We start from the raw sequence: 27,875 nt of genomic DNA, 5'->3' as shown, positions 1-27,875 counted from the left end.
CGGCAGGGGGTCTGGGAGTGCTGGAATTTCTTGATTAGGTGTTTGTGAAAACTAATTGAGCTGTACCATTATGGTGTTTATTTTTCTGGAATGTAAACTTTACCTCCGGTTAAAGTTAAAAAAACAAAACATTGTGAAGGACACAGATTTCTGCCCAAGGAGCTTCCCATTTATGGTTGCTGCTTTGATGGAACTCGGGTTAATAAAATCCAGTTCAACCTTTACAATGTCCCAATTCATCAAAGTAACAGACAAATGTTTTGAACCAAATATAACTGAATAAATATGGACATGAGCATTATAACCAAACAGGAGGCCTGCCAAACCTCAGGTGCTGCACCGAGGACAGGCCTAAAATTCTGCAGAGGGAGGTCCAGCATATGGAACTCTTTGATGTGAGGGCCACAGAAGGATATTTTATTTAACTGATGGCTGGCTGCCCTGTACCATGGAGGCACAGTACTCTTGCTATGGCTTGCTTCAACATGTGCCATTTCTCTGGGAATTGGGAACAAACAACAGTCAGATTTTCTTTGTGGGAGGAGAGAAGAAATTCTGCTAACTACTAGAAACACACTTTGCAAACAGGCTGGTCTCCAAATCTGCACATCATGAAGATGCTGGTTTGGTGCTACCTAGTACTGGTGAGTCTTTCTCACCAGACTTAGAAAAATGTCCCCTTGAAGGATGGTCTCTTAACTGATGTAAATTGGGCATTCTTTCAGGGTAACAGAGAATGTTGCTTTCCTGCTCCCATATCTTCCCTAAACGCTATGTGGTCATAGGTGATATTCTCTTGAAAAGTGAAAGTCCAAGGAGGCATCACCTGTATCCTTGAGTCTATGTTTGTATCATAGTATAAAGGCTAGAAGGATTATATAGGGCCTGGTCTGCAGTTCCATTGACATGCCTATGGCAGGAGTAAAAGCTTTTAAAGAAAATCTTGAGACATATGCTTGATGTAATACCTTCAGTCATCAGAAGAAAATTAACAGCATGGCTCCTTTCTTAGGTACATCTGGAGATTGGGTTTATATTTCAATAATGTACTCTTTCAGTACCTCTTTCTAAAATTGATAAATATTTTGTTAGTCTATATAGAGTGAGTTTTAAATCTGTAATGTATAAGTATTCATTCATTTAAGAATTTCATAAAGTATTTTTTTTAATCAGGTATTTCTTGGATGACTTTGACTGTACTCTCAATGGCCAGTTGCCATGAATTATTAGACTCTTTTTTTTTTTTTTCTTCAGAATCTTCCAGTAGACGTCTAGAGTTTAGCTAGAAGTCTTGGCTATGATACAAACAGTGATGGAAAACACATGAGCAGTAACAAGTTTTAATCTCGCTTCTCAGTACTAACATGGGCTAATCTGTGGAAGCAGCTTATTCCAGTGTCACCCAGGGTGCAGCCACACCAGGCTCTGTAGAAGGGTGTTTTTCTTTTAAATGTAATACCTTCTCATATTTTCTTCTTAAATAGTAGCTGAGGACATTTACATTATAGATTTGTAGTACATGGTGGAAGATTCTACTTTCAAGAGGACTTACTCTCTTCTTACAAGGTATGTTTTCATGTCTTTTTTTCATGCACTAGTGTACAATTATTTCAGTCAATACTAAGAGGACACTAATGTTATTAACATAAATGCCTGTAAATTATATAATATAAAGTTTATCTGTATAATTTCTTTAAAAAACAGCACTTAGATACATATGTAATATTACTCTAGCTTTTATGTTTTATATATAATGGATTTACTTTCAACATAACTGTGACTGCTTAAAACAGCTAGATGATAACCTGTCATTATGCTTTACCATAAAAGTTAACATGGCTGATTTTTAAAATCATTTAAACAAATAGTTTTGAATATGTTTTTAAAAAATAACATTAATGATAAAAAAGCTTGGGGATATTAAAAATACATTAAGTGAAAATAGTAAAATTTTTTTTTCCAAAATGTGAAAACTATGTCATTTTCTAAGGCATTTAAAAAATATATGAGTTATTCAAATGTTTTTACTTATACATTTGAATATTCATGTTTTTCCTTGATAAATGTCTTCCTTATTCTTATGTAATGAAATGGCACTGGACAGTTAAAATGGAGATTCATATAAGTCTAAGAAAGAATATTTATTAGCAAACTTTAATAAGCTCTATATTCAATATGAAAGATTAGAGACTTCACAAAATCCAGTCAGAATGTTAAATAAAGATTTCCTTTATCCCCTCTCAAAGTAAATTCTTAAAAGATTAAACAATGTATTTGATATCCTACTCCCTCATAATCTAATAGAGCATAGTTTTCTTTCTTGTTCAATCTATTTGGAGGTGTGGCAACCATAAACAATTGCCACATGGTATAGGATTAAGTTACAAAGAAATCTGAGGGAGTCTATATGTCTTTAAAAATAAAGACTTAAAAAATCCCACTAAGAATTGAGTTTTTTTTTTTTTTTTTAAATAAGCCCACACATACATAAAAGCATTTTCATGTTTTTAGTATTTAGAAAAATAGGATACTGGTGGAAAGAAGAGGGGATATGCAGTCTTCTGTTACAACTACTACATTAAAAAAGAATATTCAGATATCTGACCTGAGGTTTGAGACAGAATAGATTAACTTTACAAGCACAAGTTTTAAGGAAGCATAGGAAAAATCAGAAAAATGAAGAGGTAGGAGTTTTTGTTTTCAAAGGCAGCTAGGTTGCTGGATGCACTGAAAAACTGATGAAGGACAAAACATATAAAGGGAAAAGCAGACAGCAAGTTCTTCAATCAGCTGCTATTTATACTTTTGAGGTAAAGTTAATTATTTCTTTAAGGAAATAACAGGCTTTAAAAGTATCTGTTTCCGTGACCAAAAGGTATTGTGTGTAAGTTACCAAATGCACGTTTGGATGTTTGACTTAACTTGTTCACTTACAAGTACCTTGATTACAGCTGAATTTAGTCTGGATTCCTTTTGTGAATACACAAAGAATGGTACATCACATTTATATACTGAAAACTATTATTGATAGGAACATTTCAGCCAAGCAGATCTTTAAGGATAGGATTTAAAAGCACAGTGACTTATTTTCCTAATAATAGTGTCTGAGAGGAAATACCATTTCACTTAGACAGATTTTCCATTCTAAGTTTATGGAACATTTAAGCAGAAAATAGGAGCTTATGTAAATTCAGAAAGACACTTTTTAGCTACAATTCCAATCCTAAGAACTTGGCCAAACTTCTCGCCCCCTTCTCTCTGAGGGGAGTCTGGTTACTGTCTGGAAGTTACTGTGAGAGTAAGACCCATGTAGAGGAGGCTAAGAGAAGGGTGGACAATGCAGGGATGAGGAGGCCAGCTTCAGGTTCTTCCACTTTAAAAGGGGGCACGGTAGCAAAGTCTCAAAGGCCTCTCCTGGCTCTAATATGTCATGGCTTAGTAATAACAGCAGTAGCATTGAAATAATATTTCAAATACTACTCAGAGAAACCTGAAACCAAAATTCAAAGCTTTCTATGAGTAGGAAACTCTGGCAAAACTGGTTTAAATCAGGGAAATACTGAGTTTTCTTGAGAACAAGACATAAACACTTTAAAAGGTCTTAAAAATAACAACCTAAATACTGCCAAAACTAAACAAGTAAGAGTTTGATCCATATTAATAAGCTCAAAATCTCAAAATAAGATAAACAACTAAAAGGCACATCATTTAAATGAGAAACAATATTCTCTACACTCCACACTGAATAGAAAAACACTACTGTTTAGTGTTCCCTCTTGGACATTCCACTATTTTCCTACTGCTAAAAAGTGCTTAACTAGAATAGGGAGAGGTTTAGGGTCTATAATCACTTGTTTTTATCAAGGCTTTGTCATTTCAAATGAAGGGAATAACTGGCAAATTCCTCATGGAATCAAGGTTCTCCTCACTTCTCTTTTCAAGTAACCAGGATAAGAGAATGCAAAAAGATCAGATTAATTTCATATGACTAATAGGAGACAGAAATAGCACAGAGAGAAGACTGTGACAGAAGATACTTTTGGTCTCTATAAAGAATTTCCTATCAACCACAGATGGGCAACAGTGGAACTGGATGTCTCTTGCGGAGGTGTGCTCCCTGAGTCCTGTCACTGGAGTCATGCAATCAGAGAGCGGACACGCCATCTGGTCCACAATGTTCTGGAGGAAACTTCAACACTGGGAGGGACTCATTCAACTAAATGACATTTCCTGCTTCCACATGTCTCCTCTCTCACTCACATGGGAAGTGTCCAGGAAGGCATAACAGGTGGCTGCCCCCACCAGCCAGCCAAAGGAAAGCTTCCCAACTACCACAGAGGAGCCACTGCCTCATCTAGCAAGCCAGAGTTGCCATCTCATCCAAGGCAGGGAGGAGCTCATGTAGCGTATCAGTCTAAGAAGAAGAGAGGAAAGGAAACTGATTGATGCCCCTTCTGACTCCAAAAGCAGGCTGATCAAAAGCCCATTGGGAGAGACATAAAAGAGAAACAACCCCCCCCCCTTCATGCCTGGCTTCCTTCCTCTCCTTCACCTGTACATCACCCTTCCGTGTGTCCTTCCAGCTCTGCTCCTTACATCAGTCTCCCTCTAAGTCTGTCACAACTGCTTTTCTCTTCCTCATCCCAGCCTGTATCCCACTCCAGGGCTCTTCTATGTCACAGGGCAACGTGAGTGCAGCAGGAAATCGGGTTTGCGGGAATGAAGGCAAGTCCCTGGCCTGCTGCCAGGTTACAGGGAAAGGCCAAGATGTGGTATGGCTTCCCACTTTGGATCTCTAACATATTCCTCTTGTTACATGTATTTTTTTAAGAAGTTTTCTCGTTTTCTTAGGTCTATATTTCCAGGCTATTATATGTTAGATTTTTCTGGTTTAGACAGGGAAACTACAACCTATTCATCTCTAAGTTTCTACCCAAAAACCCCACAAAAACCAAAAACCAATGAAACTCAAACAACCAATTAACTCAAAAATAACCTTATTAAAATTCTTCTGCCTCCCATAGACCAGAGTAAATAGTGCTAGTCCTACCAAAAATTGTAGCTCCAAACTATTTTGAAGCATTGTTGGTTGACTTTTGAGGGGGTAGTATATGGGAAACCTTTAACTGTACTGACTAATGCTATAAAAGTGGTAAGAAAAGGCAAAAGTATATGGAGAACCAGAGCAAAGACAATTTTGTTGCAGACAAAAATTTTTAATATTTAAAAAGCAAAATAATAATTTATAAAATATGCACCAGAGACAAGAAAATAACTTTTAACTCATAATCCCACTATCCCTTTCATTAGGTTTGTATATTCTATTTCAGCCATTTTTTTTATATATATATTTTATTGATATCTTTATTTTTATTGGTCTTAAATAGTAAACTGAAGGTTATGAGGAGTACAGAGACTTATGGTGAAGAATATTACTTTCAGAGTCTGTGAACCACACATCTGGAGATTCTTCCAAAACATTAGAGTCACAGTGTACACAGCTGGCACTGACCACCTGCAGTTTAGTTCTATTTACTAACTTGAGCATTTATTTTTTACTTTTTCTAGTGTACCTGCCATTTAAGCATTCACTTTTACAATAATTCCACACTTACCTGAGATTAGAAGGTGTGTTTTTGCTTTTTGAGCAAGGAAGCGTGGGAGAAGTGCATAGGGAGAGACACGTCTATTGAAAGCATCCAAATACATTCTATTTCAGATTCTGCATCTGTGCTTAGTACATAGTGTGTACTGATAAACGCCCAATGAAAAACTCCAGCAACCTCAAAGAAAGCTAGAGACAGGACATCAAATGACATTTAATTCTTCACCATCACTAACTTCTCCACCAAGGTCAAACAAGGCTGGGGCAGCTATGGACCTAGAAGACAGCTGCAATGCAGAACAATCTTAAAGAATAAACTGGTACTAGGGACAAGCTTTGGTTTTTATAAGGACCAAAAGCTAGATGAGCTCAAGAATGAGAATTTTAGAAATCAAGACAAGGCAGGGCACCAAGCATTAAGGAGCCAGGAACCACAAAGAAACCTGTGGTCAAGAAACATAATGGAGCAAAGTTAGGCAGGCAGCCAAGAAGCAGAAATGATATGCCAAAAAATGATGTTGGAAATGAAGCCCAGTTGACCATAACCAGGTGCCGGTGCCAGGATTCCAGGGTGACTGGAATGGTAACCTGCTGACAGGCTGCTGGGCCTTGAGATGCCAGCACAATTTCTCTCTGTACTATACAAATCTGACTACCCAACCACCCCCATTTCCACCCTCTGAAAGCTGTGAGTGCACTCCTTTATGCAGAGATGTATACTGGATAGCAATGTGTGGACTGGCTGGAAAAGACGAGGTGACAGAAGCCACTAGCTAAAAGAAGATAAAAGAGAGTGCTCCTGTGTGGGTTGTAGCAGAAGATGCAAGGATGGGTCAGAACACATGAGCTCTAACTCAAGTTCTAGTTCAATTTGGTCATGTGGCCTTGCGGAAGCCACTGAAGCTCTTTGTACCTCCTGTTCCTCCTGATTAATCTGAGAGATGTGTCTAGAATAAACTGAATTGACAATTCCACAAGGCAGTGGAGAGATGGGAGGGCAGAACTGTTCCTGAAGTGGGATTCAGAATAAGGTTATAAAAATAAAAAGTTTTTACTGTTCTGTGTCCTATATTCTTCCTTACCTAGCACAACTAAGTGTGAGTTATCATAGGGAAATCTGACAAGGCTGGTGATGTCCACTGGGCAAAATGTGCATATTGTTGTATAGATTTCTAAGTTAAATAATATTAATTATCAGGTTAATCACTGATGACAGCAGGGTTTTTTTTTTAATCTTCCTCTGATGATTAAAACATATACACACATATATGAATATTTTAATTAAATTAGTTAATTCATTTCTGATTTTCAAGTCCAGAAATAGCAAGGTAGTGGAGAAACATTAAACCTGATTTCTGGAAAACTGTAAGAAGCTGGTATAATTCAAGGATTCAGGGAGCCAGGTCTTCCTGAGGTTGGGTCAATTCTAAGTGACTCTAGAAGTCCTTTGTGGCCAAGGTGCTGTCTGATGTTCAGGCATAGCAGCCCAGCCACACTGCTGGGTGACCCGGCTGCATGTGGACTACCCCCTGCCAGGCTACAGCCTCACCAATGGATTTATGTGCAGCCAACTGAATGCCCCAAAGGGAAGACAGGCATAAGTCTGTTTTAGATGATATCATAATGGTTTTACTTTTTGAAAATTAACCAAAAAAACTGTATGTTTCACAGTTAATAATTAAGAAACCACGATATATAAACACACCTGTGGGAAGATCTGCCATCATATGACAATAAATTCTCAGAAGTTTCTCACTTGTACATTCCAGTTCTGTGTGGCTTTAGAAAATGCAAATGATAGCACCCCCCACCCCAAAAAAACTAAACAAAAGGAAACTCAGTGGAATGATGAGTTGAGAAAGAATAGTCTGGACATCAGATGTTTTGGATAATGGAACAGATTGGAAGGAAGAAATCCACCAGCACTGTGGAAAAAGTAACTAACTCTGAGAATGAGGCTAGGGAGGCTGGTGGGATAGAAGTTCCAGAAAACTTCCAGATGTACTAATGGGACATGAAGGATTTTACTTTAAAAGTGACATAGACATTAAGGCAATGCAAAGATTTTAGGAATAAAGGAATGTGATAACCTGTTTTTTTTTTTAAACAAAACAAAACAAAACAAAACATAGTATGGCAAAACCAATACAGAATTGCAAAGTAAAATAAAAATAAAAAAAAAACAAAACACATTAGTTTCCTAGGTATAAATGTAGTTCTTATTGTTCAGTATAGAAACTGAAGAAAAAAAGACATGACTCTACAACCCAGATAATATCATCAATTAGGTATATTTGTGCCAGGATTTGTGTGTGTGTGTAAGTATACTACATATAGATTTTAAAAATATTTCCTTTCAAAAAACAGCATTTCTTATTTTTAAATATATTTGCAAATATTTTGTGAATTCCAAAGTATTTCAAGGAATAAATACACCCTATTTTATTTTACTATTTCCCTTTAACCATTAGTATAATCTTAAATTATCTTTTGTTATTATATAATTCTGTGATGAACACCTTTATGCACATTAGAATTGTTTCTTGAGACTAGACACCAAAAGTAGAATTATTAGATGAAAAAATAAAGATATTCATAAAGCATCCAATGCATATTGTTGCATTGCTTTCCAAAAACTTTTAATAAACTTACTCTCACATTAGTAACAAATAAGAATGCCATTTCATTGTATTCTTGCTAGCCCTGAAAATATATAGCAGCAGGAACTGTATCTATTTAAACCTGAACCTAATCCTCAATGTCTACTTACTTCTAGATTGGTCCTCTACATAGGAAGACATGAAGGAGTATGTGCTTCTAGTGTTCTTGACTTTGTGCTCTGCCAAACCATTATTTCACCCTTCGTACATGACACTGAAGAATTTGATGCTGAAGGACATGGAAGACGAAGGTGATAGTGATGCCGACAACTCTCTCTTTCCAACAAGAGAGCCAATTAACCCCTTCTTCCCATTTGATCTGTTTTCAACATGTCCATTTGGATGCCAATGCTATTCGAGAGTTGTACACTGTTCCGATCTAGGTAAGAACATACATCAATTTGTTTTGAAGAATTATGTTGTTCTGATAAAATTTAAAGGATAGGGAAAGACCTCACTGGAATTTTAAAAATCAGCTAATTATAAAGTAATTTTTTCATTTAAATTTTTGAAAAGTATAACAAACCCCAAAGTCCATCCAAACTTATTTTAAAAATCCAGAAAATCCAAAGAAAACATTGGAAATTTCATGTACAGAATATTTCCTTCTCTCTCCAAATTTGAATCAGTACTTCACTTTAATTTCCTTCAGAGAGAATGGATGTCACTGCGGTTTCATCTTATAGAGTGTCAACTGGTTTAAACTGTGCTTTCTAGCAAAATTCTACAATAACAAAGTAAGTTGTCTGTCCAGACAATGAGTAGGTTATAAAGTTTGTGAAATCTCTAATCTAGACATTTTAAAGACAATACTCTATGTGTTTTGAATGATTTGGGTTTAAAACTATCTAGAAAAGAAGTGGCTGAAATGCAAGTCACTTTCTAAAGTCTCTTAAATATTTATAATTCTCTGCTGAGTATTTTATTATTTTAATACTTCTAATAAGAGTGCTGTCAAACAGAAGGGCATACTCAGGGAGAGGTGTAACAGGAATGCACACTGAAATTGTAGTCAGCTGTTTCCAAAACACCGAATGACTCAGACCTGACCCACTGTGGGAAGCCAAAGGTATAGTTCACATTTCCCATACTGGACCCGGAGCTCATCAAGGCCACTTGGAGGGTATATATGAGCAGACAATGCCTCTGCAAGCTTTAGATTCATTTCCCATGGTCACAGCACTTGTGGCAATATTCAAAACTTGTTACAGTGAATTCCAGAGACTTAAAAAATGTGTTATTATGGGATACAATGAGAAAGGTGAACAAAAACCATCCAGAAAAAGAGGATGTTATTATCAGCTAGAATCACAGTGAAAGTCTTAATGGAATATACAGGCACATATCTTAAAAATGACATGGCACTGTTAGCAGCACAAATGTCACCTACCCCATGACCACGGAAAATGAAGGTTCCAAATTCATCAGGGGTACGGTAAGGGAAGGTTTGTCAAAATGTATGTTACAGGTCCTGTCTGCAGAACTTCTAGCTTCCTACAAGACCTTCCACTTATTTTCTAAAATCAAAGTAATCTCCTAACAGAACTGCTGCTACCTTGGTAACCCATCAAGTTACCCCCTCTTCCCTCTTTCCAACTATGTCAAACTTCTTCAAAGAACTGTCCATTTTAAAGTAGAAAGGGGAAAGTATCAAGGGCTGTCAAGTGGAATGTTGACATTCATAGTATTTTTAAATATTGAATTCTTCAATTTGGGGCTATTAAATATTATATTAATATTACTCATCAGGAGCCTAGTGGGCTATAGACCATGGGGTCACAAAGGAGTCAGATGTGAGTTAGTGACTCAATAAAAACAACACTCTTCAGGAGTAAGGATGGCTCCAGTAAAAGTGTAGTAATATCTGAAATTCACTTTAAAATACATAAAAAAGATAAATTGATGTATGGATGGACAGTAAGTATAGTATAGCAAAATGCTGATGGGAGAAAAAGGAATATTAGTTTTCACTGTAAAATTATTTAAACTTTTTTGTATATTTGACTGTTTCAATAATAAAATATAAAAGAAAATGAAGAAGGCCCCATGCGCATCAAGCATAACTATCATACGGAATGTCTGATAACAATAAGGGGTGCACATTTTCAGCCATTTAAGGAAAACAAGGAAAGTAAGGAAGAAATGTACCATATACTCCTGCTGATTTTTTACTTAAGAAAGAAAAAACACATTTATGTCTTTAAATAATTTAATTAGGGCTTCCCTGGTGGCTCAGATGGTAGAGAATCCATTTACAATGCAGGAGACCCAGTTTTGATATTTCTATCAGGAAGATCCCCTGGAGAAGGGAATGGCTACCCACTCCACTCTTGCCTGGAGAAGTCCATGGACAGAGGAGCCTGGCAGGCTACAGTCCATGGGGTCACAAAGAGTTGAATAAATTTTTGTAAATCAAATAATTTACAACTAATTAGAGAAGCTCATTATTAAAATAAATGGGTGGTAAGGTTTTTAATAGTATACATGAAAATAAACTTATTTATCTATTTTCTAAGCATAACTTTCTACATATTGATGCTTCTTAAAATGATCAAAACCCCAGGCTCCAATTTAGCACTATGACTGCCTGAAAATCTGCAAAGAATGTTAATATTCTTTAGTCAAAAGTGCATGAGCAGAATCTGTGCCTCCACTGTAGGTCTCCTCCTTGTAGTCATATTACAGCACTTCAGCTTAGCTCCATTTAATGTCACTATGACTGAAGTGATGGCTAGACCCAGCTAGACACCTTGTAAAAATAATCATTAGGCCATTCCAAAGACCAATGTTTTTGTCAGCTGCTTCACATTAGGTCATCTACTATTTAATGGCAATCACAAATTTCTTAAAAAGCACACTAATATCAGCAATCTTATCTTTAGGATATAATATGTATGCAATGTGTTTATTTCTCAGGTCTGTCCTCCGTCCCAAGCAACATTCCATTTGATACTCGAATGGTTGACCTTCAAAACAATAAAATTAAGGAAATCAAAGAAAATGACTTTAAAGGACTCACCTCACTTTATGTAAGAATACATGTTCATATTTTCAAATATTGAAGTGAAAATCTCTATCACTGCTAAAATGATTACTTGTATTTGTGTTTGTATAAACAAGTCTTTATTTACTCTGTGTGATGAATGACAAAATCCTGTTATTTTGCATTGTTCTAGTTAATGAAAAGTGATAGATTTAATTTAATTATTAATTTGATTCAACTGACGTTTACTGAATAATAGACCATTGAAAGGCAGTGGGCTAAGAATTCAAGTAAACCATCCTTAGATGAGATTATTTCAGTAATCACAGTCATTGCACACTAAAATAATGAAACTATGGTTATTTATAGCAACTTATTAATGTACAATGTAAGAAAAGCAGTATGCAAACCCACTGACTCTAAGAGCAGCATTGTGCAACATACATAATTGATTAAATATATCTATACAGCTTTTTTTCTAGACTTCTGAAGATGAAAAAGAACTTTTCTTACTATACTGGTTAATATTTTAGCTTTCTAAAATTTAAAAGATTCTTATTTCTCTATTTAACATTTTTGGCCTCTAGATTTTAGCAGGTAAAATTTTGAATGCTATTTGAAATTCGGTTTGGGGGAAGAACCTGATTGCACACTGTCACAGACATGGCGTGTCATCTCTTCCCCTCAAAATAATATTAGAGTGGAACAGCCTCTTTTTTGCACCAGGCTATGGTGGTAAGGCAATACTGCTCTTCCAGGCTGTTTTTCCACATTCTCATGCTACGCTGGAGAGAAGAAAGTAAACCTGTTACCTGCAAGGCACCAAGAGGCTATGGGAGAGGTATTATGACCATAGCAGTCTCCTGCTATGTAGCCATCCATGTAGCCCTGTTCTCTTCCTATGTCTGAAAGGCTTGAGGCCACTCTACCCACATGAACCCTGCTGAACCACCCTAGCAGGCAGGGAAAGGAGACTACCAAATCCCATTACGAAACCAGTGCTTAAATGTCAGCTGGAAGATTGTGTTCTAGACACCACGTGGGGTGTTTTACTCAACTCTCTTGCTAAATCCCCTTGAGAAGGCCTGGCACAGATGGCACCAGAAAGCCCAGTCAACCCCCTGTGAAGCCATACTCTCCCTTGCACTGCCTGGTGGCTGGGCTTGTGGGGCCTTGATGCTCTTTTCCCTTTCAAATATACAGTGCAGATTTGCTGGGTTCCATACATAATAAAGTTTCCATGTTAAAAAGAAAAGAGCAAATGGAAGAACATATATATATCTTATAACTGAGGCCTCACTTAAACAGTCAGAAATAGCATAACAGGATCTGTCCAGTCTACCCCACTAACTCCAGTCTACAAAGACTTTTACAGAATAGCAAAGCCATTATTTTACCCTCAGATGTTGGAAATATAGTGAACGCTTCTACCACTTCTTCAACCTATATTTATCTAAAAGACCATGATCATTAATGCCATATTTAACTGTGAATCATTAAGTCTCTGTCACATCATTATTTTATTATATTTTAGGAGTATTCCAGGGATTTAACCTACAAGTACTCCAGTTATTCATTGAGAAAAGAGAATCGAAAAGGTGTCAGGAGCTGTCTTAGGCCTCTTTAATTTCTTTTAGTCAATTTTTAAATAGCATTGTATTGGAGTGTTCTGGAGCTCGGCAGTCCCAGGCTGAAATCTTGGTCTAACAGAATTAGAAACATTGGGAAAGTGACTTACTTCTCTAAGTCTGACTTCTCTCAGTTTTAAAAGAAGTGTGATAACAATATGGAATTCAGAATGGTTATTTAGACGAGTGAATGCATATAAGGTGCTCAGAGTCCAACTGTCAGCTATTACTGCTACCAGCTTAGTGTTTCTAGACTGGTCAATGCATGAATGTAAAGTACTTTTAAAAGCACACTTTATACTTAAATTGTTAGCATGCTGTATATCTCAAAACACTTATTTAATTATAGTATCATCTACATGGCACTGGTCTTTAAAGAGAATTAAAATTATGCATTAGAGAATAAGTGAGATCACTACACTCACACACACGCACATATTCCAAGTTCACTTCCAGCCCATTATTACAGACACATTCATCATGAAGACTTACTGTCCTACCACTGAAAGACTATACTTTTCTCATCCTCTGTCCTTACATATAACCACACTGTTTGGGGCTCTGTGACTGCTATGTTTGGAATTTTCATGTGAAAGCCAACATTGAAAGTACTGCTTAAATGGAGACACTGTGCTAACTCAACTTGCTGGGGCACCATTTGAGGGTTAAAAATTCTTACCCCATTTTGTATTACTTATCCTTCCTTTTATGCAGTATGACAACTGCATGTCTTAACCAGAGGGAAAAAAAACAAACAAAACCCCATTTGTGATGGCTGGATCTAATTGAGGCCCATATTCCCACTGGGGCTCCTGACAGTGGCAGCCCACAGGAAGTGCACACAAGAGGAAGAGCAAAGTATGGAGGGCAGAAGGGTGGGGACAGGCAGGGGGGCAAATCACTTTTCTTCACTGTGCTCATGTCCTCATCACTAAGAGGACAGAAATAATTTCTGTTAAATTTACCTCATGGGGGTTGAGTGAGGTGGCCAAGTTGTTCAATCTTCCCTGTCCTCTCATTTTTTCAGTATAACCAAAGGAAAAGAGAACACATTCTAAATTTGGCAGCACACAGAAAGGAGTATATTTCACCAGCTGGTAACAAAATGTAGTTTAAATTCTTCTCAGTTTAACCTTTTTTAGTTAAAATTATTAAAAATAGTGATGTCTGAAAGAAGGGTAAGAAAAAGGAGACAGTAAAGGCCTACAGTGAAACCAGTGAACATGATAATAAAAGGACTTTACCTGTCAAAGTATTTGTATTTCTTCTGCGAAACAACAACAATGTAAATATCAGTATAAAGGCATATTAAGTCAGTCTATAAAGAAGGAAGATTATTGTAGAATGGCACCAGAGACAGAAGTCAAAAGCGAAGAATCTAGATCTGCTTCCTAAAAGAATGAGAGGATCCAGATTAGCAGAGAGGAATAAAAAGTTCTAGCAAAGCTAAACCCACCTGCCATTGCCCTTGGGAAACACTGAAAATTCTTTCTGCAAAATCTGGCATGTTTTGAAAATAGTTACTGGGTGACTGGCAAGCCCTAGTACCAAGGACTTTCCCAGTTTTGGTTCTGAAGTTCTGTGCCCCAGTAGATTCTAGGAATGCTAAACCACTTGCCATTGCCCTTGGGAAACATTGAAAATTCTTTCTACAAAATCTGGCATGTTTTGAAAATAGTTACTAGGTGACTGGCAAGCCCTGGTACCAAGGACTTTCCCAGTTTTGGTTCTGAAGTTCTGCACCCCAGTAGACTTAGATGGCTGCAGTCAGACCCTCAACGTGTCATAAAGGGTTTGACTGTGGGGAACGCAGATTCAGGCTGTATAAGTTCTTTTACTTTCTGGGGTTGTGTCTCTTCTGAAGAGCGTTGTCACGCTGCACCAAGAAATAGCCACAGAACTGAGAAGGGGTTGAGTCATTCCTCAGAACCTACTACCACCTCCCCAGTGTCTACAGTATGCCAGAATGCTGAGGGCACATTGTAGGAATTTATTCTTACAAGTCTCTATACTGGAGAAAACAGTATACATTAGTAAACAAGACAGAAATGAGGTTTTAAGAGTAGATAAAATCATGCAAAAATGTATTTGGTGTGTACTGAACTTAACTTTGTAGAGTGAACAGGTTTAAGATAAGATAAAGATAATACCATTCATTACTTCCATGAATTGAAATAGGAGAGGGGAACCTGAAACACGGGAAAACTTCACCTACTCAAGATAAATCAAAGGCATGAAACCAATTGTTAAAGCTTTGCACTGTTTCAACTCAGTGGCAAATGTGTGTGTGTGTGTGTGTGCATGCATGCGCGCGCATGTGTGTATTAGCTTAGACTGGACTGGAGAATTATTTACATGGTTAATAAAGTATATAAATGACACAGTTTGCATTGATTTTCATGATTTCCAATCACTACTGCATATTGGTAGTCAAATATTGGTAAATTAAATTCCTGATTCGGTACAACTTTTTATGCTTTATCTAGGCTTTGATTCTGAACAACAATAAGCTAACAAAGATTCACCCAAAAGCCTTTCTAACCACAAAGAAGTTGCGAAGGCTCTATTTGTCCCACAATCAACTAAGTGAAATACCGCTTAATCTTCCCAAATCATTAGCAGAACTCAGAATTCATGACAATAAAGTTAAGAAAATACAAAAGGAAACATTCAAAGGAATGAACGCTTTACATGTTCTAGGTAAGTTTTTGCAAATAAATGGGACATTTTGAAATTATATGCAATATGCAGATATAGAGATCTTTATCATCATTAATAAATTTAGGACTGACAATTTCTAAATTTAATTTTTTGAATCTAATAAGCTTTACCTAGATAAGCCATTCAAAAATCAATTAAAGTATCAAACAAAAGTTATAGCACTTAAAGAAATACACCTTTTGTACATAAATACACATGCACTCTCAAGAATTCCCTAATGTGGTTTCTGTTTCCTGATTGTACCTTAACTGGTGAATATTTGTTATTCTCATTTAAAGATATCATTTTTAATGTAAAAACTACTTAAATATAACCTACAAAATTAATTCACATGTTATTTAGAATGTACAGCTAACTTTTCATTATTTCTTTAAGATTATTGAACTATGGCATTTTTACTATATATTTTAAATTTTACACACTATTTTACTTCTAACACCCATGGTATAACCATGCCATCTTCCCCCACAATATCTATTCAAAATTCCTAACCAATATTCTCATTCATTTACTCATTTAATTCAACCAAGTGCCAGACACTTACCAAATAGCTTCACTATCTGGTACTTCCTCAGTTATATTTCTGTTAACAAATAATTTTTAATTGATTTGCAATTTTAAAAGTTTAGGTGACAAATAAATGTACACTGGAAGGCACAATGGTTTTGAATTATATGAATGATGGTCTTTCTTCCTAATGTAGTATTACTGTAACAAAATTTTGATCATGCTCATGGTTGGAAAAGAATAAGTAAGTTATTGATTTAGTAATTCAAAGCAAAAGACTAAAGCTGTTATATAGTCCAGCCTATGTAATACAAAGCATTCTGTCATCTGAGACTAACAGAAAGGAGAGTAGGTAGACACAGAAACAGATACACTGAGCAAAGAAGAGTGAACAATAATGCTATGGCAAAACCAATACAGTATTGTAAAGCAAAATAAAGTAAAAATAAAAATTAAAACAAACAAACAAACAAACAAAAAACAATAATGCTCACACTTCTAGGGACATGCATCTCTGTATTCTGAGTTTCCTTCAATATACAACATGCTAAATTATATAATTCCGCTCCCCCCACAGAAATGAGTGCAAACCCTCTGGATAACAATGGGATTGAACCAGGGGCATTTGAAGGGGTAACAGTGTTCCATATCAGAATTGCAGAAGCAAAACTGACCTCAATTCCAAAAGGTTTGTACTTATACAGTATTTTTTACATTGTCATCTTAAAATGAGTATTAAATGTAATGCTATAGACACTGTCAAAACCACAGAATTCTTTTTTACCAGTATATCTGGTCAGTATAGTATGAAATTTAGTTTTTTTCATGTACACAAAAAGAACCATATGTAGAGTTTTTTTTTTGTTTTGTTTTGTTTTTTGACAGTTTGAAACCAGGATCTTTATTCCCAGGGAGAATAAAACTTAAGAAGCAATAAACTTTTTATTTTCTCTTTCCGGACATTTACTCATCTTTACCTGGCATTCTGTGAAGTGTCTCAGAGAGGTGACAACTCTGTAGAGAAGAAAGCAGAGGGAAATGCACAGGGTCAGAGACCTTTCTCCAGGCTTGCAGCAGTAGTTCAGGGTGGGAACTGTGAGGAGAGACGGGCAGATGCTGGCAGTGGCAGGGGTGGGTGTATACTCTGGGCAAGGAACTCTACACCTCATTTCTTTTTTTACAGCCGAGCTGTGTACATTAACAGGCTAATGCACAGAAAGGTCTGAAGACAATGTTGGGCACATGCGAAAACTCTTACAGGACAGACATAACCAGTACCAGAATGAGCACCATGCTCTTTATCATGTGACCTGAAGCTGGTGCCTCAAAGTAAAATGTTTCTTAAGTTTGCCACAGGACCAATTTCCTAAAGCATTACTTACAAGATCCCAGACTGATGACTAACTAGATAAGATTTACCTTTCTCCAAGCCCATGCTTAAAGTCTCACCTTCTTCCCCCTTGACAAAGTCTCTCTCCTATGCTAATACCTGGATCAGAAATAACCCCTATGATTAATAACATATTTTCCTTTCAAACAGCCCTGTCTTTCATTATCCACAGTAAAATCAGCAATAATCTTTTTTTCTTCTATTTTATCATTAACTCCTTTTCTATATTACTCAGTAGATCCAGATTAACAAAACAAACATAGGCTGATAATTTAAAAAATCAAGCAAAGCTACTATTACTGATCTTTCATTTCATCTACAGTGGAAAGACAATTTCATTTAGTATAGGAAAAATCAGTTTAGTTCAGAACTTACACAATTAAAAACAACCTTAATTTAGTTTTTAAGGAGATGGCTGTTTTTCCACAAGAAAGCTAAAATATATTTACCATCTAATCTTTAGAACAACAACAACAGAAATACATACTCTACCTAACAAGTTAAATAAAATCACTTTCATAAGCTGGAAGCTGACGCAGACGGTAAGAGGATGTACTAGAGCAGAAGAGAGGGGCACCACCCCAGAGCTGTGGCTCACAGGTCTTGCAGTTATCATCAATCTTTATATTTATATTAGCAGTTTTCTTTACTACAAAACATGCTGAGAGTAATTCTCTTCACATTTCAAAGTCTATCTCTAAATGAAGTTTTAACTCCTTATGAAGTTCTCAAGATTTTTCTAAAGTCTAAAGGAACATTTTATATATTTAGAAATTTAAATTTCAAATCTCTAAATTTACATAACTACTTCTTTAAGATCCTTAATAAGTGAGAGTCTCTCAGTCGTGTCCGACTCTTTGCAACCCCATAGACTATACAGTCCATGGAATTCTCCAGGCCATAATCCTGGAGTGGGTAGCCTTTCCCTTCTCCAGGGGATCTTCCCAACCCAGGGATCGAACCCAGGTCTCCTGCATTGCAGGTAGATTCTTTACCAGCTGAGCCACAAGGGAAGCTTATGACACTAAAATCCTTATGATATTCAAAAGACAGTTTTTTGTTTCTATGCCTTATTTGCTCAAATGTTAAGGCTGACTGCCTAAATGTTATAATTAAATCATCACTACCCACTGCAACAGGGTGAATTAGGCAGAGGTCCAGAGGATTCTTAACTAAACTGTACAACGTAAGATGAATGAAAAGTGGTTTTCCTTGTCAAGTGGTTAAGATTTCACCTTCCACTGCAAGGGGTACAGGTTCAATCCCTGATCGGGGAGCTAAGATGCCCCATGCCTTGTAGCCAAAAAACCAAAACATAAAACAGAAGTAATGTTAACTATAAAGACTTTATAATAAAAATAGCCATACCAAAAAAAAAAAGTAGACTGAAAACTGTTTTTCCTTCATATTCAATTGGAAAATTTTGTTACATAATGGAATTGTGTGGAGCAGAATAGAGATCTGTTTGACTATAGAGTAGATACAGAAATATCCTACGTTGGTGCAAAAGTAATCATGCTTTCATATTGCTAATCTTAAATCATTATAACTAGGGTCAAACACATCTTTATTAATCAAAATAGGAACCATTACAATCTACACATTTTTTTACCAACGAAAAATAAGTTTGTTTACGGCTGTAGTATAAAAATCCGTTCTTTAGGATTCGACGAACTCTTGGAAAGCATTTTCTGTATCCTGCTGGTTGTGGAAGCATTTTCCCTGCAAAAAGCTGTCGAGATGCTTGAAGAATTGGTAGTCGATTGACAAGAGGTCAGGTAAATATGGAAGATGAGGCAAAACTTTGGAGCCCAATTCGATCCATTTTGAAGTGATGGTTGTGCAACATGCAGTTGGGCACTGTCATGGAGAAGAATTTGGTCCATTCTATTGCCCCAGGCCAGCTGCAGGTGTGGCAGTTTTCTATGCATCTCATCCATTTGCTGAGCATACTTCTCAGATGTAATGGTTTTGCAGAAAACTATAGTGAATCAGACTGGCAGCAGACCACCCAATAGTGACCATGACATTTTTCTGGTGCAAGTTTGGATTTGGGAAGAGCTTTGGAGCTTCTTCTCAGTCCAACCACTGAGCTGGTTATTGCTGGTTGTTATATAAAATCCATTTTTCATCACATGTCACCATCTAATCGAGAAACAGCTCGTCGTTTTTGCACAGAATAAGAGAAGACAACATTTCAAAACAATGATTTTTTTTTTGATTTTTGGTCAGTTCATGAGGCACCCGCTTACTAAGCTTTTTCACATTTCCAATTTGCTTCAAATGCCAAATGATCACAGAATGGTCAATGCTGAGTTCTTTGGCAACTTCTCTTTTAGTTGTAAGAGGATCAGTTTCGAGGATTGCTCTCAATTGGTCACTGTCAACTTCTGATGGCCAGCCACTACACTTTTCATTTTCAAGGCTCTTGTCTTCTTTGCAAAATTCTTGAACCACCACTGCACTTTACCTTTGTTAGCAGTTCCTCGGCCAAATGAGTTGTTGATGTTGCAAGTTGTCTATGCTGCTTTACAACCTACTTTGAACTCAAATAAGAAAATCGCTTGAATTTGCTTTTTGTCTAATATTATTTCCATACTATAAAATAAATATAAAATAAACAAGTAATGTCATTAGCAAAAAACCATAAAGCAGTTTTATGTTTTTTATATGTGAGTATAGTCATTCCCTAAATATGAGTAAGCTCAACTGATCAGAATTCAAGAAATTAGGATGCTCTCAGTTTAGAATTATTTTCCTGCTCTCTAATTTATTTATTTTTAAAAATAAAAGTACATTATAAAATCAATATAAATTCAGCCAAGATGAATATTGCTATTCATAAGGATTTGTCAATTTATCTTTAACAGTCTTAATACTAATAAAGTAAGGAAGTGTTTTAGCAAGAATTGAAAAAAAGAATGCATTTCCTAGCTAGGCAACAAGAAATTTTGATTGAAAACTAATACATTATGTGTAGGATTAATGAAATGAGGTCTGACTGAATGTTCTGGTTAGTCTCTTTCATTCCAGCTTCAGTTAATATGGAGAGAGCTAGGGTCAGAACTGCAGGGAATCAAACATATCAAACAGAGGGAAAAAATTCTTGTGTTTATGCTGTTCAGTCTCTAAGTCTTTTTTTTTTTTTTTTTTTAGTCTCTAAGTCTTGTCTGACTCTTTGCAACCCCTGGACTGCAGTACACCAGGCTTCCTTTGCCTTCACTATCACCCAGAGTTTGCTCAAACTCATGTCCACTGAGTTGGTGATGCCATCCAACCATCTCAACCTCTGTTGCCCCTTCTCCTGCTGCCCTGTCTTTCCCGGCATTAGGGTCTTTTCCATTGAATCCTCTCTTCACATCAGGTGGCCAAAGTATTAGAGCTTCAGCTTCAGCATCAGTCCTTTCAATGAATATTCAGGGTTGATTTCCTTTATGATTGACTGTTTTGATCTCCTTGCTGTCCAAGGCACTCTCAAGAGGTTCTCCAGTACCACAATTAAATAGCATCAATCCTTTGGCACTCAGCCTTCTTTATGGTCCAACTTTCACATCTGTACCTGACTACTGGAAAAACCATAGCTTTGAATATATGGACCTTTGTTGGCAAAGTGACATCTCTGCTTTTTAATATGCTATCTAGGTCTGTCATAGCTTTTCTTCTAAGGAGCAAGCATCTTTTCATTTTGTGGCTTCAGTAACTGCCCACTATGATTTTGGAGCCCAGGAAAATAATGATAGAAAAAAAAAATTCATCGGGACTTCCCCAGCAGTCCAGTGGTTAAGACTCCACCATCCAATCAATGCAGGACGCACAGGTTTGATCCCTAGTTGGGGAACTAAGTCCCCAATTACTAGCTGAAGGATGTGGCCAAAAATTAGAAAAAAAATTCATTGGACACCTCTGGGTATTGTATCAATTCATTACTTTAATGAAATCAAACATTTATGCTGCTTTTTCTATAAAAACTGTATTATAAAGTAACTAAATAATTAATGAAGAAAAATTCTTTAGAGAGAAGAATCTCACCTAATAAATGCATAATGAATGATGAAATCAGAATACATTATTTTCCAATTGTTAATGAAATAATAAATCTAAGTAGCAGTAATCAATGAATGAGTGTGAAGACTATCAGATGAAAGAATAATTTACTGAATCTAATCTGGTCTCTAGTTCTAACTACTCAGTTCAGTTCAGTCCCTCAGTTGTGTCCAACTCTTTGCAACTCCATGAACTGTAGCACGCCAGGCCTCCCTGTCCATCACCAACTCCTGGAGTCCACCCAAACCCATGTCCATTGTGTCAGTGATGCCATCCAACCATCTCATCCTCTGTCGTCCCCTTCTCCTCCTGCCCTCAATCTTTCCCAGCATCAGGGTCTTTTCAAATGAGTCAGCTCTTCTACTAGGTAATAAGAAATAAAGGGCCTAGATGGAGGCCATTAGCCCAAATGAGTATTTAAAACAATTTAATATCTGAAACAAATCAACAGAAGAAGAAAGAGGAGGTAGTATGTAACAGAAGAAGAGATTTAAAGAGATACAAGACTCAAATATATTCTGTACACTTTATTTGGATCCTGACCTGAACAAATCAACTGTAAAATAATATACTTGAGGTTATTAGGGAAATGATTATTAGAAGATAGGAAAGAATTATTGCTAATTTTGTTAGATGTGATACAGACATGATGATTTTGTAAGGGGAAAAAAAAGATGACCTTATGGGGTTAGAGATGTCTAGTCTTTACAAATGAAATGACATTATATATGAAATTTGATTTTAAGTACTCTAACAAAAAAATAAATTAATAAAAACAAATAGATAATAAATAACTACTAAGGTAGATGAAACAAAATTGGAAAAATGGAGATAATTGTTGAAGCCAAGCAACCAGCAAGGTTTCTAGTTTCTATTTTTTTATGTTTGAAATTTTCCATAATAATAATAATTTAAAAAAGCAAATCCCCCAAAACTGCCTAAGTCTATAATGTGAAACTTAACAAGTAAATAAATAATCAATGGGGCTTGGTCTTAGCCTGATCTAACATACATATTTCTTTTCTTATCGTTAGAACTACCTTCAACTTTACTGGAGCTACATTTAGATTATAATAAAATTTCCGTTGTGGAACTTGAGGATTTTAAACGATACAAAGATCTGCAAAGGTAAACATTTCTCAAATCCTATCCAACTTGTAGGTGGTAGTCCATATGATGACAATATTAATGAAACTTCTTAGAGAATGTGTTGAGGGACACAATCAAAATTGAGGGAAAACTAGAATGGATTGCTAACATTCTGTCTCAGAAATGAAAGAAGGAATGAGTAAAAGGACACTTTCCAAATGTTCCTTTTGTTGCACACAGGTTAGAAAATTTTCTGACAGTAGAGGAGAGGGCTATTACATCCTGAAACAGGTTATTAAAAGAAAGCATGGAATACCTTTCTCTGAACATATATACAAATATTTCTAACTTAGTTGTGTTTTCAGCTAACTGAATCATATCATTTGCTTAAGAGTTGATGCATTTTATATCACTCTTAGGCTGGGTCTAGGAAACAACAGGATCACAGATATTGAAAATGGAAGTCTTGCTAACATACCACGTGTGAGAGAGATACACCTAGAAAACAACAAGCTAAAAAAAGTGCCTTCAGGATTACAAGAGTTGAAATACCTACAGGTAAAACATTCTACTTGTGTTTTGTAGACATTAATACTTTCCTTTGTTTTTATGAAATATATTAGTATCTGAAGCAAAGAAGCAAGTAGCTTCACACCCTAATCATCCTCCTAACACCCTAATGACCCTTCTAATTCACACCCTAATGACCCTCCAGATTATCCAACATGTTTTATGCAGCAAGAGTGTTAGAAGGCCAGTTTCTATTAAGGTATCAGCTAAAACACTCAGGAACCCATTTCTAAGCCTCAGTTTCTTCTGCTGAAATTGTCAAGGTCATTGTGGTTAAGGTGTTGACAGCTTATTTCAGGTTTCTGGAGTGGCAGTAACTATGTTAAATGCAGGACTGGTCAGGAGGAAATCAAGCAGGATTATATAACCTTTCATTCTGTAAACATTTTATGAAGGAAGAGCATGTGCACAAAGTCTGAGGTGTTTTCACTATCAATGTGGTGCCAGTTAAAAGTGTGCATGCTTCTCAAAAACCTCAGCCCAGAATATATAATCAAAAGTCAGTGTTTGGAGCATTAAGGGCTCACATTTCTTGTTCTTAATTATTAGAAAAAGTTTCCCTTCTAATCTGGCAACTCTTGACTAGCTGGAAGGGGCCACAGAATTGTTGGAGAATCTGATAAAGCTTTAGATACTCTCAAGAAAAAATATGAAGAAAATCTTTTCACATAATTTTAGGAATTTCACAGATCTTCCCGATTTCCATCTACGGACCTCAAATTAAGCAGCCCTATTTAATCTCAATCACCTTTAGTCCATTTTTCTTACGTGCTTTCCTTGATATATTGTACAAAGTCCTCATCGTCTAAGGAAAAACATATTGAGAACAAAACTGGGTCTTGAGCCACTTGCTTCTGCATTTCTTTCTAGTTTTTCTGTAAATAAGTTTTGTTCACTACACAAAAAGAACCGTTTGGCCTAAAAGCCATCAAAATGCATGTGACATTGGCAGGTGCTAATCTGCCAATTAAGATTATGACTTCTGCTTTGATTTTTTTTCAAATGTTGTGTATAATCTTTTTTTTTTTTAAACAGTGGGCACAGGTGGGGTCTTCCCTCCTTTAAGCTGTCCAGTCTTTGAGTACTTTACTCCACAATACTGATCCTAGATTCTGAGCATCTTAAATCTATCTATACTATTGTTAGCATTACAAAAATTAAACAGAATTATAACACAAACATAGTCATAGGGATACATTCAACGAACGTCCACAAAGCAAACACACCCATGTCCAGCACTGTTTTCCATTCCCAGTGAGGTCAATGCTGTGGTAAACTACATCTCGCACTGCTGCTGAGCTCCTAGGAAACCATATAATGCATCTGCCATGAAGTCCCCAAGATTAACAGAGGGCAGCAGCGACTCCAACACAAAACTTAGAGGTTTTAGCAATGCCTACAGTTCTCAGGACTGGCTCACATCAATCTCACCAGAGCAAAATGAAGAGGTAACAAAAGCTAGAACTGGTATCCTAGCCTGCCAGCAAAAGGCTCCTTCTTTATAATATGCCAAAACATTGTTAGTTAAGTAGGTTGCTTTTACTTCCTAGAAATCTCAGTTGCCTTCAAAGTCCAAAGAAGGAATTTATAGGGCTATTAAAGGGAATGAAAGGAAGGTCTTATATTTTCCTTTTTTTTTCTGAGTAATAATTTAACAAGACATATACACAGCCTATAAAATTGTATTTTGTCCATTGGTGCAAATAAAGATTCAACTATTGATGCTATATTACAGATATGTATTTAAGATAGCGATAGACATATTTTTCTATAAAACAAAAAAGTAGCTCTATCTACACTTCTCTCCTCTGAACACAGAAAATGCTAGCTAAAAATTCTTCACATTCATATTGTAAAACTAATTCTTAGAGCATTAAATTTCATCTTTCCCCTTATTACAACAGATAATCTTTCTTCATTCTAATTCAATTACAAAAGTGGGAGTGAATGATTTCTGCCCAACAGTGCCAAAGATGAAGAAATCTTTATACAGTGCAATAAGTTTATCCAACAACCCGGTAAAGTATTGGGAGGTACAACCTGCAACATTTCGTTGTGTTTTGAGCAGAATGAGTGTTCAGCTTGGGAACTTCAGGAAGTGATAATTAGTAATCAGTGATATACATTGAATATAAAATTCAAAAATTGTTACATTTGGAATACTTGAACTCTGTTAATAATGGTGGTACTATGCATCAATGCAAAAATCTATTCCCATGTGGTTAAGTCCACTGACTTATTGTATGACAATAAATTTCAACAGAATTTTGCAAAAACTATTGATACATCAGGATTAAAGGAAATAGGCATATATTGCAGTTTCCTTTTACATGTAAATGATTTTGCATAAATTTCATGCTTGAATGTTCTTTTTCAGTAACAAAAAATAAGACATTCAGTATTTAACACTTTGTTATCAAGTGCATTTAAAAAAGAACTGTACTGTAAATGGAATGCTTGACTTAGCAAAATTTGTGTTCTTTCATTTGCTATTAGAAAAAGAAAATTGACAAGTATGGTTATATAAAGAATACATTATACTATTCTTATTCTGTCTTTAAAAACTTTGGTATTACTGTAATATTTCTAATAACGTTGAAGTATGGTTTGATATAATCTTATTCAAATTCTCACATCTTCAAGACTTACTGTCTTTATGTTTAAAACTTCTTTATAATAAAGTCTTCAATAAGTGTTTATTAGCAACTCAAACAGATGCTATTCATACAGCTGTTTTTCAAGCTGTAGCACATACTTTTCTTTTTAATTATTATTACCTGATTATAAACTCTCTATAGAAATGCATAGTGAGTGTTTATATAAAATCTCACATTTTTTTTATTATTACAGTTATAAGCTTTTAACAGTGTGTCAATTGTTAGGTTATATAACACTGTAACTTCAATGCTAATGAATATTTTCAAGATGTCCCTTTGTAAGATCTTGGTTGGAACAGACTGGATACTATCAACTCTATACCAAACTGTCTCCTTAAATATGCACAGACTGGATAACTCTGAAGAACACATCTTGTATAACTGAATAGGCAGATCATTAAATAGAAACTAGCTCTGTATAAAAATTAACAATACTTATACATGTAATTTTTTGGTGTTCAACATAAATAAAACTAAAAAAAATAAGGAAAACATTAAAATATTGGCTTGAAATAAAATATTTGTGCTTTGGTTTTTCTTCCCCCACCCAGAAAAATAAACTATTTTTGATAAAACTCTTATATATGACACTTTTAGTACAGTGCTAATGCTTATTCTTAATAATAGTATTGAAACAACCCAAATCATACCTGTGCTATGGGAGCTGATCACCTTTATAGTAAACCACCTCAAAAACTAGACTTCAAATAATTCTGGGGAGAGCCGTACATTACAAACACATAAAAAGGGGTGGAGGGTTGGGATATCCAGATCAAGAAAGAGTAAATAGATCTGTTCTTCACAGTGAGGTTTCCCAACTGCTGACACTGTAAGCTAGATCATTCGGGGAGGGATGGGGCCGGGGCGGGACAGAGAAGGGGTGCTATCCTGTCCCTTCCAGAATGTCTGGCAACTTCTTGGTCTGTATTTACTAGATGTCAGTAGCACTTGCACCACAGTATGACAATCAACTATTTTCCCAAAACATGCCAATGTGCCAAGGGGAAAGGGTAGAGCCAAACTGTAGCTGGTTGAGAACCACTGATTTATAGAAAATTTACTTAATTTCTAAATTCTGGCTCAAGTTTTCAAACCTGAAATAAAATAGTTATTTTTGTTTGGTAAAACAGTCAATCCTAAAGGAAATCAGTCCTGAATATTAATTGGAAGGACTGATGCTAAAGCTGAAACTCCAATACTTTGGCCACCTGATATGAAAAGCTGACTCATTGGAAAAGACCCTGATGCTGGGAAACATTGAAAGCAGGAGGAGAAGGGGACGACAGAGGATCAGATGGTTGGATGGCATCACCGACTCATGAGTTTGAGCAAGCTCTGAGAGTTGCTGATGGACAGGGAAGCCTGGCATGCTGCAGTCCATGGGGTTGCAGAGTCAGACACGACTGAGTGACTGTACTGAACTGAACTGAAAACTGCAAGGGCAAGATCAAAGTGTGATTAAAATAATACCACCAGTAGTGATATAACAGAAAGAGCCCAAGTATGCAGAGGTCTGAGTTGAGAATATATACCCATAAATCCAGTTCCATTTATAGCCTTGAGCTAAACACCATCTTTTTGAACCTGTCTTCTCATCTAAAAAGGGTAGGGATGACACACACTACTGATCTGACAGGTTGCTGTAAGAACTGAATGAAAAAAGTGTATGAAAAATGCTCTGTAAACCATAAAGATTCATGAAATATGCTTAACTATTATACCAGACAATAATTTACTGACAAGAAAAATGAAAGATTATGAAGTTTAAAAGCAAAAAAAAAAATTCATAACAGGGCTTCCCTGGTGATCCAATGGTTAAGAATTCGCTTTGCAATGCGGTGGACACCGGTTCAATCCCTGGCTGAGGAAGATCCCACATGCTGTGGAGCAACTAAGTCCATGTGCCACAATTACTGGGCCAACGCTCTAGAGTCCACGCACCTAGAGCCTGCGCTCTGCGACAAGAGAAGCCACAGCAATGAGAAGCCCGCACACTGCAGCAAAGAGTAGGCTGTGTCCAC

At 36.2% G+C, this 27,875-nt stretch overlaps 2 protein-coding genes across 2 annotated transcripts in view; one reads left to right on the top strand and one right to left on the bottom strand.

Annotated features, from left to right (window-relative positions):
* Positions 1-27,875, bottom strand: part of LOC120867416 (centromere protein P) — a 236,777-nt gene that overhangs the window by 89,991 nt on the left and 118,911 nt on the right. The gene's annotated exons all lie outside the window — the stretch shown is intronic.
* On the top strand, positions 1,287-26,327 carry ASPN (asporin). The gene is made up of 8 exons (XM_040245831.1): positions 1,287-1,566; positions 8,382-8,648; positions 11,182-11,294; positions 15,363-15,576; positions 16,682-16,792; positions 22,573-22,666; positions 23,047-23,185; positions 25,102-26,327. The coding sequence occupies exons 2-8, from the start codon at positions 8,405-8,407 to the stop codon at positions 25,297-25,299; spliced, it is 1,113 nt and encodes a 370-aa protein (XP_040101765.1). The 5' UTR covers positions 1,287-1,566; positions 8,382-8,404; the 3' UTR covers positions 25,300-26,327.

Source organism: Oryx dammah, unplaced genomic scaffold (assembly GCF_014754425.2).
Source record: "Oryx dammah isolate SB20612 unplaced genomic scaffold, SCBI_Odam_1.1 HiC_scaffold_1, whole genome shotgun sequence".
In the NCBI taxonomy this organism is placed as follows: Eukaryota; Metazoa; Chordata; class Mammalia; order Artiodactyla; family Bovidae; genus Oryx; species Oryx dammah.
The sequence above is the reverse complement of the archived record's forward strand: the minus strand, read 5'-3'. Positions and strand labels throughout refer to the sequence as shown.